Below are 15,383 nucleotides of genomic sequence, written 5' to 3'. Positions count from 1 at the left end.
TCCATGGTATGTGGCAGAGCCCTTGCGTTGAATGGGCGGGGGTTATACGGTTTAAGCCAATCAGAGGCGCCGCGCTCTTCTTTCCTCAACTCTCATTGGTTAGAATCTGGCTGTGTATCATGCCGATGTTGCCTGGCTTTCTAATGGTTAGCCTGTAGCTAACGGTAATGTTGGCAATTTCCGCCCGTTTCTCCATAATATTACCTCATTACATCTTCAAATACTAAAAAAAATAACTGTCTGCAGTTGGCTATTCGGCTGTTAACGGTAAGTGTATCTCACATTGTGGCCAACCAGCTGTTATTCACCTGTTAATAATAGTAATCTAGCACATAATCAAGATGAAAATATTTGATGCCTTCGTTAGCTAACAGTAATCGAGCTAGCTGAAATAAAGGGACAAAAACGATGCCCAGTGCTCAGTGTTCTTTTACCTGGTTTAATTTTATGAAGCGAGACTTATAATTATCCCTGCTAGCTTAGCAGGTTAGCCCACGTAAGCGCACCCACAAGCTACTGTTGCTGTGTTTTGTTTTCCTGGCAACTGACTAGCTGTGGCTCTTGTTTGCCATCCCTTTTTGTGCTGCACATTATTAAGCGGTGATTATACGTGGTGTCTTAAAATTAAGTTTCCCCTGATGGAAAAGGTGACCCATTGATGTGCTGTTGTAGATAAACAGCTTTAAAAATTATAATAATAGTGTGGTTGTAAGGAGTAACATTTACCTGAGCTGGAGGAAGGAAGGTATTCTCAAATAATGATGATGAATGTACTTCACTGTGAAAAATATATTTGTTGTGGCTTATTTAGCTCTAATTTGTGTATAGAGACTACAAAAAAGCACAGGATGGAGCTCCTATTGTATGGTTTCTTTGTCTTATTAGTGCATCTACACTTTGTTCATTAATTGTTCCTCCATTGCAGGGTGCTTCACTGTTTCCGAGATGATGATGAATGGAAACTCTCCTTCAGGTGTGTGGAGATGACCTACTACCCTTTTGGGAATGGTCAGAATGGGGCCAGATGTGCCCCTTCTTAATGAGTACAAGCAGGAGTTCTTCTGGAAGCGCTTCCCCCAAACTGTATTGGGGGGTCCACGCTTCAAGTTGGGCTACTGTGCCCCACCTTATGTATATGTCAATCAAGCAGTCTTGTTCTTGACACCATGGCTTTTTGGGGGCATCGGGACCCTACTCAGTCAGTTGCAGCTGCTTCACGAGCTCCATGCTGCTGTGCTCTCTGGTATACTTATGTGCGGGGCTGCGGCGGGTGTCCAGGCCCTGGCGCTGTATGCTGCTCGGAGGAGCGGCACAGTGGAGAGACTTGGTGCATCCAACATCCTTGTTGATGAAGAAGAAGTGGAATTTACCCACTGTGTCAGCACAGAGACTGTTCGATTCATTGCTCCTGGAAAGCGTTTTGGGCTTAATGTGGTGCTGCATACAGTGCTAGCTGGGGTGCTCTGTGGCTTTGGGACATGGTATGTGTTCCTTGGCAGACTCACTGCTCTTTATGGCAGTATTGGTGCATCACTGGTGGTCTTCGTCCTGAGTTGGGTGACACTGTGTATAGCTGAATATTCTCTCATTGTAAATACGGCTACAGAGACAGCCACTTTTCAGGCACAGGACACTTATGAGATAACCCCACTCACGCGGCCTCTTTACATTTTTATTTTCATCGCTGTGGATTTGGCTGATAGGTGAGTGACAAAATTAATAATTTTATTAAAGTATTTTGTGTTTTCCATCATAATAATTCTGACATGTTGCTGTGATTATAGGTACTCTGATGCTGTCCCTGAGCTCCATCTGGCCAGCCAGGTTCTCCACGTGCTGTTCCTCTTTCTACCTCTGCTGTGGGCGTTTGGTATCCTGCCTCCCCTGGATGCTCTGCTCCTCTGGGGCATGGAGCAGACTCTTGTGTTTGGCTTAGGAGGCTCACCCATGTCCGGCAACCTCAGGTACCAGTGAAATGATTAGCTGGCAGCAAACTAAAATTGAAAAATTATATCATTTTTTTCACTTTTGAAACAATAATATTGTAAAAAAGTCATGTGGGTCATTCTATATCCTGAGATTAACACGGACAAACTCTGTTTAGCATTTCAGTATTGTAGGATGAGGTATGTATTTGTGCTGAGTGTTGGTGTGACAATAAAAGATGCTAAGAATCGGATGAAATAGTGGCAGATCATCTGCTGTTTTGACCCCTGAAGGGAGAATCCAAAAGAAAAAGAAGGAAAACAAAATAAATTATAGTAGCTCAGAAGGTAAAAACTAAATAACATTTCTAAATTGCCTATAGGTGTGAATGGGAGTGTGAAATGGCTATCTGTCTCTCTGTATTAGCCCTATATCAGACTGGCAACCTGTCCAGGGTTTGCCACGCCTCTCTGCCTGTGATAGCTAGGATGGGCTTCAGCCGCCCCCACGATCCTGATAAGGATAAGCGAAAGAGAATGGACGGATGGATGAATCAGATTAAATGGTTCCACTGGCAGTGTTTTATTACCCTGTTTATCATCAGCCCTAATTTTTTTGTGTCTGTGTGTGTGTACTGTCTCACAGGCTGCTGTTGATGTTTGGTGTATCCGCTGGCGTAGCTGTATGTAATTACTTCATCCCATCAACACTTGGTGTGGTTCTCCTCTCGACTGCTATGGGATTTCTCTTGAGTCTGGATCTCAGCCAGGTTGGCACACTCTGCAGAGGTTCCAGGTCAGCCTTTGGGGACCGCGAATTGCTCAGAGGGGGGCCGTCACCTCCTCCTCCAACTTCCTTTGGCTGGAATCTAGGCTGCAGGGAAGTACTGCTATATTTGAGCTTGCTACTGGTGGCAATGGCAGAGGCAGGGGTTTTGCATCACTTCATCGGATTAGCTCAGTCCCGCAGCCTGATTACAGGACCCCAGGCTCCTGTCAGTTACCTCCTCCTCATACTGTTCTGCCTCTGCTGGGCTCTCAGAGAGATCCAAGGGGCCTATGTATTTGGAGGGGTGTTCCTCAATCCCCTGTACCCTAAAGGGATGTCCAATGTGCAAATTTTTAAACAGAGGAACAGAGGACTGTACATTGCCGCTGCAATCAGAAGAGTCCTTATTTACCTGGGTGAGATTTTGAGGTTTTTATAATAGATATTGGAAGTCACCTTTTGTCCAGTGTTAACAGTTTTCTCAAGTGTGAGAATAACTGTATGTGAATGTGTTTAATCTGTGTATGTTTTACTTCACAGTGTTTCCATTTGCAATGATTGCTTTCCTGGCTATGGATAAGTCTCTGCAGCTGCTCCACACGGTTTCCCTGAGTGTGGGATTTACTCGAGCCTTTAGAGTGGTATACTTAACATTTATGCTTGCTCACAGTCAAAATAATAAAAACTTGTAAAGCAATTCTGGGGAGATTTTAAACTGGGCAACAACCTAAATAACAGATCTTTGTCGAAAGAAGACTGAAAAGGGTGACACTGGAAAAACGGGTCCTCTTGACAGTTATTTATCCTTTCCTTTTATCAAAATGAAAATAAAAATGTATTAAGCAGTGAGCGTCTCTTGCTTGATTTTAACAGTTTCTCTTTATTATTGTTGTTATGCAGGGATGGCAGAGTTCAGAAGATGCCCTGCTGCAAATGGTGGTGGTGATCTTGGTGCGGCTTGCAGCTGGAAACAATGTGCTGCCAGGGTGGGATGACTTGGGTACCGGAGTTCAGCTTCTTCTGGTGAGGTCAAAGTTTTCACCCACCATAAATTCTTCAGTGCACGCATTAAAATCTGACCCTTAAATATAAAACAGTGAAAAATGGTACAATTATTTGTGCTTTGACCAGCACAAATAACTTTTTACCATCCAGATTGGGGCATCTTTGTATTTTTCCACTTGCCCTGAGTTGAATAACTCAGGATGGCTTGTTTTGTTTGGTTGTTGATATTGAGAAGAAAATAACATTAGAGATCAGGGATAGAAGCAGCAGCTTCCAAATGCAAGTGTCTCATTTCAAATCAGCTCTCAACATGTTACTAGCTTTGTTAATGAATGGCCAAGCAGGGTATTTTGGACATGGTTTTCGTCAACAGTGTTTTCTACCTCCTCCTGGAGAATTAAGAATATACACTATCAGGCTATATATATCCATAGCTCTGGTAAGTTTTGGGTTTTCCCTTTGGTCTGCATCTTGGAAAGTGCTTAGTGTGCCTGGTAAACCTCCAAAGCAAGACACTCAGGAGGGATCCTGATCATATGCACAAACAGCCTCAACGAGCTCCCTTTGATGTAATGGAGCATTAGCTCTGTTTTGAAGTTCCCCTGAAGACTCACCTTTAACACAGTGGTAAGGTTTGTGTGCCCTGCTGACCCTACCTCCTAGAAGCTGTGTTGTCAGGGGCAGTAGTTCCTGGCAGGGTTTTCCAAAGTAAAAAAAAGCTGAATAGCTTTGTCCAAAAAAAAAAAAAAAAAAGTAAAAAGTTAACCAGGGTCCCCTGAACCCACAACCGGTAAGAATAGGTATTGGGACCATGCTTTGCGGCTTCTGCATTAACCTGCAACCAACTTTACAAAGTTTAAGTGTTCTGACCCCTGCTGTTGCAGATTGGTTCATTTGCCACATTATCCTCAGGTGTTTTTGGCTTTGTTTTTGTACTGATTACATGAAATGTTCCTCTGACACCTCATAAAATATATATATCTTAACTAATTTCCCATTGAAAGCCTACTAGGACTAACATTTGAAGCACTTTTTTGAACTGAGTGCTTTCTGTCATATTTCAGGCCTGCTTATGGAACAAAATGACTGGGTGTGCATCAGAAATTAGTGAGGGTGGATCTCTGCCTGTGCAGCTACCCTTGAAAAACTCTGAAACTAATCTGATGCTCATCAAATCATATCTTTATTGATATACTGAGGTGTCAGAACTCAACATTAAGGGTACAGGGGGAGGTCATTAGCTTTTGCTCTTTTGGGAAAGAGAGTTAAAATAGCCACACAACCAGAATGCCTGCATGTTGGACATGTATGATTTCTCTTCATGTTTGCTGTTGTCTTTCGGCTACAGGTGGGCCTCCTGTTCGACAGAGTAACCCAGTTTCTAGCCAAGCTGAAATTCACCCTGACTGTGTTGGTGACATCTTGGACAGAGAAGAAGCAGCGCCGTCAGTCGGCTGGAACTCTCCTGGCTCTGAACGCCTCCCTATGCCCTCTGGTCCTGGTGGTGGTGATCGTCTCTGCCCTGCTCTCTGCCCCTTTGCTGCCCCTGTTCACTCTGCCCATCTTCCTTGTGGGGTTTCCCAGGCCTCAGCGAAGCTGGCCAGGACCCGTGGGCACTGCCTGTCCCTGCCCGGATTCTGTCTTCTACCAGCAAATGAGTGGAAGTCTCGCCTGTGCTCTGAGGACGGCCTTTGCAAGAGGGTCACTGGGTTAGTTGTTCGTGCCTGAAATTCTTTTTTCTTTTCTTAATAAATTAGCCGCTAATACAAAATACAATTGTAGCATTAAGATAATGACAAAACCCGTCATGGCATCTAAATTGGACCGCTAATAGTGTTCACTCCCTTTATAAAGCACCTGAAACCTGTTAATTATTAACTAATCAGTCACAGTATCTAAATTTAAATCTGTCTTAAAAGTTGGTTTTGCTTAACTTACAATACACACAGAATTTTTCTCCATTAAGTTTTTCTTTCTACAGCTCTCAGTAAACAGAGGTCACCTTACATAGAAAGAAGAGTATATATTTTTTTTTACAACAGTGTGTTTTGACGTGGGCTGTAATTGCAGCAACTGAACTCTTGTATAGGTCAAATGGGGACTGTATGCAGATCCGAAAGCAGTGAAGCATCATCTCATACGGTTACACAGTAAGAGGAATTCTGTTGTGAGCAGACTTTTTGGACTACGGGCAGTATTGTGAACTTACGTGATCCAGTTGAGCTTTCTGTGAAGTGACCCTGAAAAAAAATAAAATAAAAAAAAAGCTTGGGTCTCTATTCATTACATCCAAATATTTCCACACCATTAACTGCGTAATACTCCGAGGCTAAACTGAGCTGCTGCTCGGGTTTTGTTCTCTTCCCAATCAGGTGGGGGGAAGAGAGGGAGGGGGGAAACATGCAAGTAGGGACTTGTTTTTTATGGACTGATGATTTAAGACTGAATAAAACCGAGGTGATGTAATCAGTCAGTCTTATTGCTTTTTCTGAGCTAGGGAAGCTGTGGCTGTGATGTATAATTCAGAAAAGTTGCTTGTTAGGCTGAAGCTCACACACAAACGGTGGTAGTTTGTAGTGTTCTTTTGCTTTGCTCACACTGGGGGCCGTGGTGCAGTGAGCAGGAAAGAAATCTGCCCAGTGTGTCACTTCACATCATGAGGTAGCGGCTGGGACTATTCTAAGATGTCAGCATGGGACATGACATTATCCTTGAGCCAAGCGAGCACTAGTCAGGTTAAAACAAAAGCTTCCTTTCACCTTGCTGCTGCTGTTCATCTGTGTTGAAATAAACGTCTGTCTTCTGTCTCAGAAAATGAAAATCCACCTTTGTACAAAAAGAGCAAAGTTTTAGGGACTAATGGAAAGCTGGGGACAAGAAGAGATTTAATATTTAGATCTCTGTGCAGTCAGCCAGTTAAATCAGTAGCACGACCTTCCTGTACTATTGTCATTGTATGCATCTCCAAGCAGCTCATCCAGTAACCACGTTATCTATGTAGTCAGCAGAGGGATGCACAGCTGATACAAAATGAAAGACTCCCGTATGTGTGCTACATGTTTTATGTTCTGTGCTCATAGTCACATCTCCTTACATGTTGGATGTATGGATAACTGATGAGTCTCTCTCCATTTTCAGGTTCATTAGCCCCAGGCTCTCATTTTCTTGGCCGCTTTCAGGACCGTATGGTTTGGATAATGATCCTGGAGAGGGGATATGGCTACTGCACTGTCAACATTAAGGTACTGTATCCCTGTGATTGTCTATTAATAATCTAAGTAAGAATCTAAAAGATTACATAAGGTGGGGTGTGTTTGTTACAGGGCCTGGAGCTACAGGAGACGTCTTGCCACACGGTGGAGGCACGGAGGGTGGATGAGGTTTTTGAGGCTGCTTTTGAACGCCCTGAGCGGCTCGGCTTCACCCAGGGTTTCAATCTGCATTGGGGCAATGCCCTCACCCCGTGTGCTGCACTTGCAGTCCGGGTCTACTCTGATGCCCGAAATGTGCTGTCTGGTATCATTGACTCTCATGACAACTTGAGGAAACTTCAGGATGACTTCATGAAGGCTCTGATCTGGTTGCTCCTGCGATATTGTGTGCAGAAGCATAAAGGATTTTTATGGAGCAGTGAAGAAGTGTCAGTGGTTGGTGGGATGAAATCCCAGTCTTCACAGTTAGCCCAGACAACTTCTAACCAACCACCTGAGGCTGTCATGGTGGAGTCCAATGTGTCTTCTATAAGGTTCAGACAGGACAGCTCCAGTTTGACCTCCTTTGGTGACTGGTCAGATGAGGATGACTTATTTGGACCTCAACCAGCCAGACGGACAGTTGCATTAGTGACTGCAGAAGCCCAGTCTGGACACACCACCCTGCAGATGGGGGCCTCTTTGCCGGGCTCCGTGGAGATGGACAGTCTTTTTGAAAACATGGCCCTCTCTGCACTGCAGCCACTGCAGCCTCTGGGACTGGGTATTGGGATGCCAGCTGTGGATAAAGGCCATAACTCAGAGGTATTCGATGAAAGGTCTGGCTCTCTCCCACATCTGAACTTCAGCTGCCCCCAGTCTGAGGTATTCAACCTACCAAAAGGGTGGAGGACAGCACCATTACTACCATCCCGCTTGCTGTCTCTCAGGCCTTTATTTCCTGAGGATTGGTTTCGATTTACCTTGGGACGCTTTGGGCCTGCTGTGCAGGGTGCAACCTCAGAGGACATGACCAAAGCCCTCAAGGAGGATGAAGCCTTGAAGGAACTGCATATTCATGTTGCACTTTCGTGTCTCATCTCACTGGGGGCAGAGTCTGCCTTCACCAGTCCTAGTTATGTGTACAGGCTGTATTGTGGAGATGTACCGTGGACAGAAGGACTTGAGTGGCTATCTTCAAGTAAAGAACTTTACCAGCTCACACTTCAGGCTTTCAGGTAAAATTGCCAGTTAGGACCTCTAGATTGTGATTACTATAATCAGCCAGACTTATTTGAGCCAGAGCATCCATAAGAGTTCTGCCTTATGCTTTTGTTTGCCCTCAGGTTCAGTTTCAAGTTGTTGTTTGATCAAGCAAGCCTGGGGCCAATGGAGTCCCCTGAAGAGTTGTTCAGCACTCTGGAGGAATATGAAAGGGACTGGTACATCGGCCTGGTGACAGAGAAAGGCTGGCATGACAGCGTTCTTCAGGAAAAACCCTTTCTATTCTCACTAGGACATGATCTCACAATGGTAATAAGACATAATGAAGCCTCATTTACACCCAAGCTACAAAATATACAAATATAATTACAGTATATTATCCAGTTGACATCAAATTTAAGGTTCTCAAAAATCCATGTGTTCAGCTTAGTTGGTTCCACTAGTTAGTTTGTAACATTTTGACTGTCCTTGTGTGCAGGGTACCTACACAGGGCGAGTGCTGACCCTTCAGGAGCAGCTTGTACAGGTGGGCCGTCTCAATGGAGAAGGGGTGAGAGGCCAGTGGGCAAACCTCTCCTGGGAGCTCCTGTATGCTACTAATGATGATGAGGAGCGGTACAGCATTCAGGCCCACCCCTTCATGCTAAGAAACCTAACCGTTCAGGCAGCCGATCCGCCTCTAGGATACCCTATTTACTCATCTGCCCCACTTCACTTCCCTTGCCTCTGAGCTGTGGTTCCATCTTTCAGGAGTACCACAGAAATTCATGTTTGAACTGTAGCAAAGTCAAGAGAAATCTTAAATCAGGAGTTTTACATTTTAAATTGTTGACTCAGAGTTTGTGAAGTGTCAAGTCGGCATGGGAACCAACTTAATTCTTCACATTAATTTGAGAGATGGAGCAGTGGCATCGCCATCAAAGCACAGACATTTTTGTGTTTATTAATGTTTGTGCTGAAACAAAAAAGTGAATAAATTAAGACCCCTCCTCTCCAGGAGACGACTAATAAATACCTCTGGTTTAATTCGACTTTTTAATGTTCATGTAATCCCCCTTCCCATCCTCCCTCACTTTTCCACAAAAAGGAATGAGAATTTTATTGCTTTGTTAAACAATATCAAGGATGTGCCTTGGGGATGTCTCGCTGTACACGTATGGTGTTTAATGCTGTTGTTTTGTTTACAATTCACTTGTTTACAATCTAGAATGAATCTGTCCACAGTTTCTTGTACATATTGTTAATTTTTATATGTGTAGCTGTATATACTTACAATAAAAATAGCTTGTCAAAAGCTGTTTTTCATTAAACAAACTTGCTGGGATAGAGAAAACTGAACATAACTCAATTTTTGTAGGCATTTAAAGGGTCGTTGCAGAAACATTGCCATTCTTAATATAGTCTTTACAGCTTGTTGTCCATTCTTCAAGGCTGTGTACCACAAGTTGATTATTGGTTACAAACATTTCATTTAAGATAGGAAGAGGGCACTGAGCTTTCAAATCAGTTATGTCTCTAAATATTTACTTCAAGACTGAATTCAATTTCATTTATACATCGCCAGTTTATCGCCCGCAACAGCCATCTCAAGGTGACATGACATGAAAGCAGAAATTTTGAAAAAGGAGAAAAAAAAAATACAAAGTCCAACATTAGGAATGCAATTTCCTCTTGAGGATGTGATTTTCAGGAGGTCTTCTGTTTAGTCAAGTTCGCAGAGTCTGCATCCTACAAAAGAAGACGCTAACTGTCAGCACTTGATTTGCACCAAAAATGAAAAATTCTTTTATTCAAGGTTGAAAATTGTCTGAATATATATCATGTTGACATCTGTAAATCTTGAGATACTTTATTGGTCACAAGCATGCCCCTTACACTGCCCAACTATTTCACTGTTGAGGAATGTTTAGATTCTGTAAGTCTTTATAATGTTTCCCTTTTTTTTTGTCCCAAAATGATCCTCCTTCATCACAAGCAAGTGAATCTACAATGGCTAGCCAGTAGTGGCATGACCTTTCTGCATGGCCCTCAGCTGTCACTGTCCAGCAGAGGCCACCAGACACACTGGTCAGTCAGTTATCCAGTCAGCACCAGGGGGAAGTAGTCATGCTCACTGTCATACCCTAGCCACTGCCTTCTTCTTATTAGACTCAAGCAAGGTCAGTAGAAGCTAGAGCCTCCCAGCTGTTGAGAGACAGCGCTGCACACATAGTTCAACTTTATTCAAGTATTTTCAGTCTGTTCACACAGTGAGAATCCCCCAGTCTCAGGTCTAACATAGCGCAGCTAACCTTGCAGAATACTGCAGCAGCACAAATGTTACAGAAAGAAACGGCAACATCTGATGTGCCCCAAGTAAAATGGAAAAAAGCTGCATGTTCACCTGCATGCTCCTGACCAAGTCAAAATGTGTAAAACAAATATTATGAAAAAAGGTTTCTACTAACTCATAAAACTCAAAATATATACTCATATTGATCACAGTATTTGGTAAGAACATGGTGATGTGTGATTTTCTCAGACCTAAACTAATATGTAAATAATATACCTACAAGGAAAACTTTCTGTACCTACTCGACCAGCTTTGAAATTCTGCACCCATTTTCTGCCCAAGCTGTCGGACACAGACCAGGCGAATGTGGGCGCATACTGCCAGGCGTAGTAAAGCAGGAGCATGGGCTGCTGAGAGATCCACATCTCTTTGACACCATTGGAAATTCCCACTAGCATTAAACGCACACAGCGATCTGTTGGCATCCTCTTCAGATGTCCAACTGTGGGTGGAGGCTTGAAGTAATGAGAGGAAAACTTGTTACTTAAAACATAGCTTTGAAATAGTTATATTAGGCATATCAAATAAGCAACTAAAAATACCTTGTTTATTTCTGCTGTAAAGGCATTTTTGGCGATTTGTGATTGGATGGGCCCTGGACACACTGTGCTAATTAGTATTTTTGGATAGTCAGTCAGCTCAGTTCTAAGGGAATTAAAGAAACCCTGTGGATAATACAGCAGAGATCCAGATCTGTTCATTCACACGAGCCAACAACTAATACATTTAGTTGAAAAGAATTAAGAGAAATAAAGTCATCATCTCCTTTCTGAAATTTCATCACCTGAAGTGCATGCTTGCTAGCAGAGGCACCTGTTGCAAGAGGCGCAGCGGTAAGGCCAAAGAGGCTGCTGACAGTCACGATGCTCCCCCTGCCTCGCTGCGTCATGTGAGGCAGCACCTGCTTGGTTAGAGAGACTGTACCTAAGAAGTTGAGCTCCATCAAGGCCTGGCACACATCCACGCTGGTTTCCAAGAACAGAGAGCGCTGACTTCGACCGCCATTGTTAATGAGGATATCAATCTGATGAGGAATGGAAAAGAACACTGTCTGAAATCTCATTTATTTCAGTTTACAGTTCATAGACACCGGAGTACCTATAGTTTTGTATTTTCTCATTTGTTTTTATTTCAATTCAGTTAGTTTTCGGAGTGGATTTTGTTGTTTCAGTTTAGTTTTTATTGTGCGCAAATGTTTAGTTTTAGCTTAGTTTTTATTAGTTTCAGTGTAAGCTTTAGTCTTTTTAATTATTATTGAATAGAGGACACATCTCTGATCAAAACTATCACAATTGTAAGGGTGAATGTTTATGGAGAAAAAAAATTTGTTTTCAGCAGACATTTAAAACAGAGTAGCTATCTGAGAGTTTACAACCTCAGAAGAGATGGTGCATGTGGATTTAAAATAACAGTTAAAAGGCTCTGATCAGATGATGACTGCTGGAATACATCTCAGTAGATCTGCTTTTGTAAAAGGGGCACAACAGCTTTAAAAGTGGTGGAACATGTCACAGCTAACAGAGGGATTTAATAATTGCAGTTTGATAAATCCAAATTTGAAATAGTTCCTGGAAATCGTGGGTGCCACATGGTCCAGGCTAGAAAAGGAGACAGGCAACCAGGCTTACTGTGAGCACAAAGGCCAAAGGTCAGCATCTGGGGCTGCATTGGTGCACACAGCATAGGTAACAAGCATATCTATGACAAGACACCATTAATGCTGAAGGATACACATTTTGGACACTCGTTCCAAACTGACATTCTGCATGTGCTACAAAAGGGAGGTTCTGTAGTAAAAGAGTCCAACATGCCTGCAGTTCAGACAGAATATCGACTAAAACCAGCTCCAATATGAAGCAAAAAGAGGCCCCACGCTGGGAATACGTTTAGCTATATTTTACCTTAGCCCTTTTTCATATATGGCATATATATCCGGTTTTTCTACACCTGGTTAAAGTAAAAATTCATTAATTTACACACTGTCACAGGTTCTTAGAAAATGGCTTGAATAATGAAAAAATAAACTACATCCACAAAGTGAAGTGAACATAACCATTCATTAAAGGATGTCTTTAAAATAAGACAAAGGTGGTCTCTATTATGTAAATCAAACCCAGGAATTTAAATATTATAGATGAGTTGTTAATGCAACAAAAAAAATGTAATGAAACTATGAGCAACTGCAGTGATCTTACATGTCCAAAGTACCCAATCACAGTTTTTGTTTTTGTCTCATGTGACCTCCTCTCCAGCAAATCAAGTGGAAGAACAAGAATATCCTCATCCTTAAGTTCAGAGGTCTCTTAAAAAATAAAGGACAAAAAGCATTCATTTAGTCACTTTTGAGTAAATCTGAACAAACTATAACTGACATCATATGGGAAACTAGCATGTTATTAATGTGTTATCCCATATGGAAAAGAAATAGTAAAAACGTATAAAAGACTTGCATAAGATGTGGCCTAATTCATATAGTGAATCATATAAGGCTTATATGATTTACTCATGAAAGTGGCCACTTTCTCATTACTTTCATACATTGTTTTAGTAAGTATCCAAAACATACAAGTTTCATTTATATATTTTTTCAAGGGATCTTATATCTGTTTTCACTCTTGTATGCTTTTCATACAAGTTTCACACAAGACAGATACAAACTTTATAAGATTTATATATATCTTTTCCATATGGGATACTCCATATTCATCCATGCACCCAAGCTTAAGTGTTCCTTCACGTTAAGTGGGTTTCTTTTGTCTGGAATCTACTTTGACATAATTTGACAATTTATCTTACCTAAGCAATGGCGTTTCACTCTGTGTAGCTCATCCTCACGGCGGGCAGACAGGATGAGACGTGAGCCACACTTTGCCAGCTGGTAGGCCAGCTCTTCTCCAATACCACTGGATGCTCCAGTGATCCACACCACCAGCCCTTTCAGCTTCCTCTCTGGTTGACACAAACCACAACAGTCAACATTTCCTGCTATAGTGGTTTGGTCTTTATAAACTTTCAGAGAGATAGCAAAAATCTAAGGAGTGACCAAATCCAAAATCTGGTGCATTGGTAAAAAGGAAATAAACTGGCTTGCTCAGTGGCAGAATGGTGGTGCCTCACAGCAAGACTGAGTTTCACTCCACCATCTGGTCGGGGCCATTCTGTGTGGAGTTTGCATCTTCTGCCCATGTTTGCATAGGTTCTCTCCGGGTACTGAAGCTTCCCTCCACAAGTCAAAAACATGCAATCAGTGGGGTTAGGTTAACTGTTGATTTTAAATTGTCCAGGGTGTACATGGAAGCATGGCCATCTTGGAAATACCAAAAAGGCCTGAAAGACCACAGATGAAAAAGTGGCTGGTCACAGTATCCTTTCCTTTTTCCCCCTCCAGTAACATCTAAACAAGTCAAGAGAACTCTCAAAGAGATAGGTGTATCATTGCTAAGCTGTCAAATCTTCATGAATGGTAATGCAGAAGTGTTAAAACAAGTTGGAAACCACTGGTTACACTCAAGTACAAGAGAACAGATTCCTGTAAGTTTTAATGATACTCTATGCATCATGCTTTACTTTCTAATTATGGTGACGACTAAAGTGCTCCTTACAAAACTATCTAACAGCATAAAAATAGTTAAAGTTTGACCTATTTTTGACTAGCTACAACATCAAACTGCTGCTTACACATTAACATGGCAGGCCTAGTGGTACAGTATAATCCCAGTTTTATCCCCTTCAGTACAGCACAGTACATAATGAATTCACACTTCAGGTCTCAGTGCAGGTTTTCAGTCTAATTTAGCTTTCTGTAGCTGTTGTCCTTGACAGTGATCCTTGGGCACAACTTCCCTCTTTAAGGTATATTACATTTCAGCTTCACAAAAATCATTTCACTGCTATCAAAGACTGTTCTAAACAGAAACACCTTTACTTAATAAAACAATCCCTTGGCTGACAGACGGTCTGTGCTTTCCCTTTAGGATAACTCTGCATTTAGTAACATCAACAGGCTCTGAGGAGGCCTCCTCTGACTGCCACTGCTCACTGATACGAAAACATTTGTGAATAACTGATAAGAGAAATATGTATGATCTCTTCCAAAATTTGCCAGTGTCAACGTTTTTTGATTTTTATTTTCACTGTCCCCAATAGTCACAGAGATGCACATTTTATCACAAATCTGAGCCCCTTCTTTATTAATAAGAAACTGCTCACAATGCTGGGGGATGATTGTTTCACTCACCTGGCCTTTGCCCTGTCAGACTTGCCCACAGGAGAGTGACGTCTGCATCCGCGAAAATGAAGCCAATTAAACAGACAAGTAAACAAAATGCTATGAAGCAGCTCAGTGCAGATACAGTGCAGGACTCCATTCCTTGTAAAACAACACGCATGCACTAACAACAAACTTATGACTTAAGTAACTACACTGCAACCTATAATGAGAGATGGTTAAAGTGTAACCACTTGTGTAATCACTTCCTCTCTAGTATTTTCAGATTTAAACCTAGAGAGCAGTATTTAAAGTCTTTATCCTTTTTCTTCATCATTTTTAAAACACTCTGTGGTTTCTCAACTGATTGGGATCCATTCCTGCCTTGTTAGAGTTCAAAGCTGATTAACTTGTGGGTTCCCACTTTTTAACCCTAAAACACCAAATGTATCATATTTGTTGGTTATGGATCCAAAATGTTACTTTGATGATATTTGAACCACTTAAATATTACTTTAGCCTAGAGAGATGGTTTTCCATCATGCTTGAAAATGCACCAAAGTGTCATCAAATTGCTCCCTGGTCATTGTAAGAAATTAGTCTTTGAGGACTTTTTTTTTTTTTTTTAAACTATGAGTCAATCTTGACTCCAATAGGAAGGAAGTAGATATCAAGCTTGCCACAAAGAATTTTAGAGGTTATGAAGAATAAGGGTCAAGAATTCACACTA

At 41.9% G+C, this 15,383-nt stretch overlaps 2 protein-coding genes across 4 annotated transcripts; one reads left to right on the top strand and one right to left on the bottom strand.

The window, feature by feature from the left end:
• Nucleotides 1-106: 106 nt before the first annotated feature.
• Nucleotides 107-9,408, top strand: pcnx4 (pecanex 4). 2 transcript variants are annotated; one of them, XM_031758263.2, is made up of 11 exons: nucleotides 107-267; nucleotides 926-1,703; nucleotides 1,785-1,964; nucleotides 2,572-3,110; nucleotides 3,235-3,335; nucleotides 3,595-3,717; nucleotides 5,048-5,408; nucleotides 6,838-6,941; nucleotides 7,023-8,128; nucleotides 8,237-8,423; nucleotides 8,593-9,408. In XM_031758263.2, the coding sequence occupies exons 2-11, from the start codon at nucleotides 1,006-1,008 to the stop codon at nucleotides 8,842-8,844; spliced, it is 3,651 nt and encodes a 1,216-aa protein (XP_031614123.1). In that variant the 5' UTR covers nucleotides 107-267; nucleotides 926-1,005; the 3' UTR covers nucleotides 8,845-9,408. The 2 variants fall into 2 exon arrangements, with proteins under 2 accessions (XP_031614123.1, XP_039459415.1); XM_039603481.1 differs by having other exon boundaries at nucleotides 109-267; nucleotides 926-973.
• On the bottom strand, nucleotides 9,199-14,870 carry LOC116334772 (dehydrogenase/reductase SDR family member 7-like). Of its 2 annotated transcripts, none has more exons than XM_039603482.1 (7): nucleotides 14,684-14,870; nucleotides 13,243-13,395; nucleotides 12,642-12,748; nucleotides 11,231-11,470; nucleotides 10,989-11,111; nucleotides 10,685-10,901; nucleotides 9,199-9,842 (listed from the first exon to the last, which is right to left on the bottom strand). In XM_039603482.1, the coding sequence occupies exons 1-7, from the start codon at nucleotides 14,832-14,834 to the stop codon at nucleotides 9,817-9,819; spliced, it is 1,017 nt and encodes a 338-aa protein (XP_039459416.1). In that variant the 5' UTR covers nucleotides 14,835-14,870; the 3' UTR covers nucleotides 9,199-9,816. The 2 variants fall into 2 exon arrangements, with proteins under 2 accessions (XP_039459416.1, XP_031614165.2); XM_031758305.2 differs by having other exon boundaries at nucleotides 10,689-10,901.
• Nucleotides 14,871-15,383: the final 513 nt, after the last annotated feature.

The sequence above is a fragment of the Oreochromis aureus genome, linkage group 19 (genome assembly GCF_013358895.1).
Source record: "Oreochromis aureus strain Israel breed Guangdong linkage group 19, ZZ_aureus, whole genome shotgun sequence".
In the NCBI taxonomy this organism is placed as follows: Eukaryota; Metazoa; Chordata; class Actinopteri; order Cichliformes; family Cichlidae; genus Oreochromis; species Oreochromis aureus.
Note: the sequence above shows the minus strand (reverse complement) of the source record. Positions and strands in the feature narration are given on the sequence as shown.

What these genes read in the sequence shown, in the direction of transcription:
- pcnx4 (XM_031758263.2), top strand. Translation starts at nt 1,006, where the DNA reads ATGGTCAGAATGGGGCCAGATGTGCCCCTTCTTAATGAGTACAAGCAG. An exon ending in TTACTCGAGCCTTTAGAGTG is followed by an intron (nt 3,336 to 3,594) that starts GTATACTTAACA and finishes GTTGTTATGCAG; the next exon opens with GGATGGCAGAGTTCAGAAGA. An exon ending in TAGGACATGATCTCACAATG is followed by an intron (nt 8,424 to 8,592) that starts GTAATAAGACAT and finishes CCTTGTGTGCAG; the next exon opens with GGTACCTACACAGGGCGAGT.
- LOC116334772 (XM_031758305.2), bottom strand. Translation starts at nt 14,834, where the DNA reads ATGCGTGTTGTTTTACAAGGAATGGAGTCCTGCACTGTATCTGCACTG. An exon ending in TCTGACAGGGCAAAGGCCAG is followed by an intron (nt 13,396 to 14,683) that starts GTGAGTGAAACA and finishes TGTGTCAACCAG; the next exon opens with AGAGGAAGCTGAAAGGGCTG. An exon ending in TGATTGGGTACTTTGGACAT is followed by an intron (nt 11,471 to 12,641) that starts GTAAGATCACTG and finishes ATTCCTCATCAG; the next exon opens with ATTGATATCCTCATTAACAA.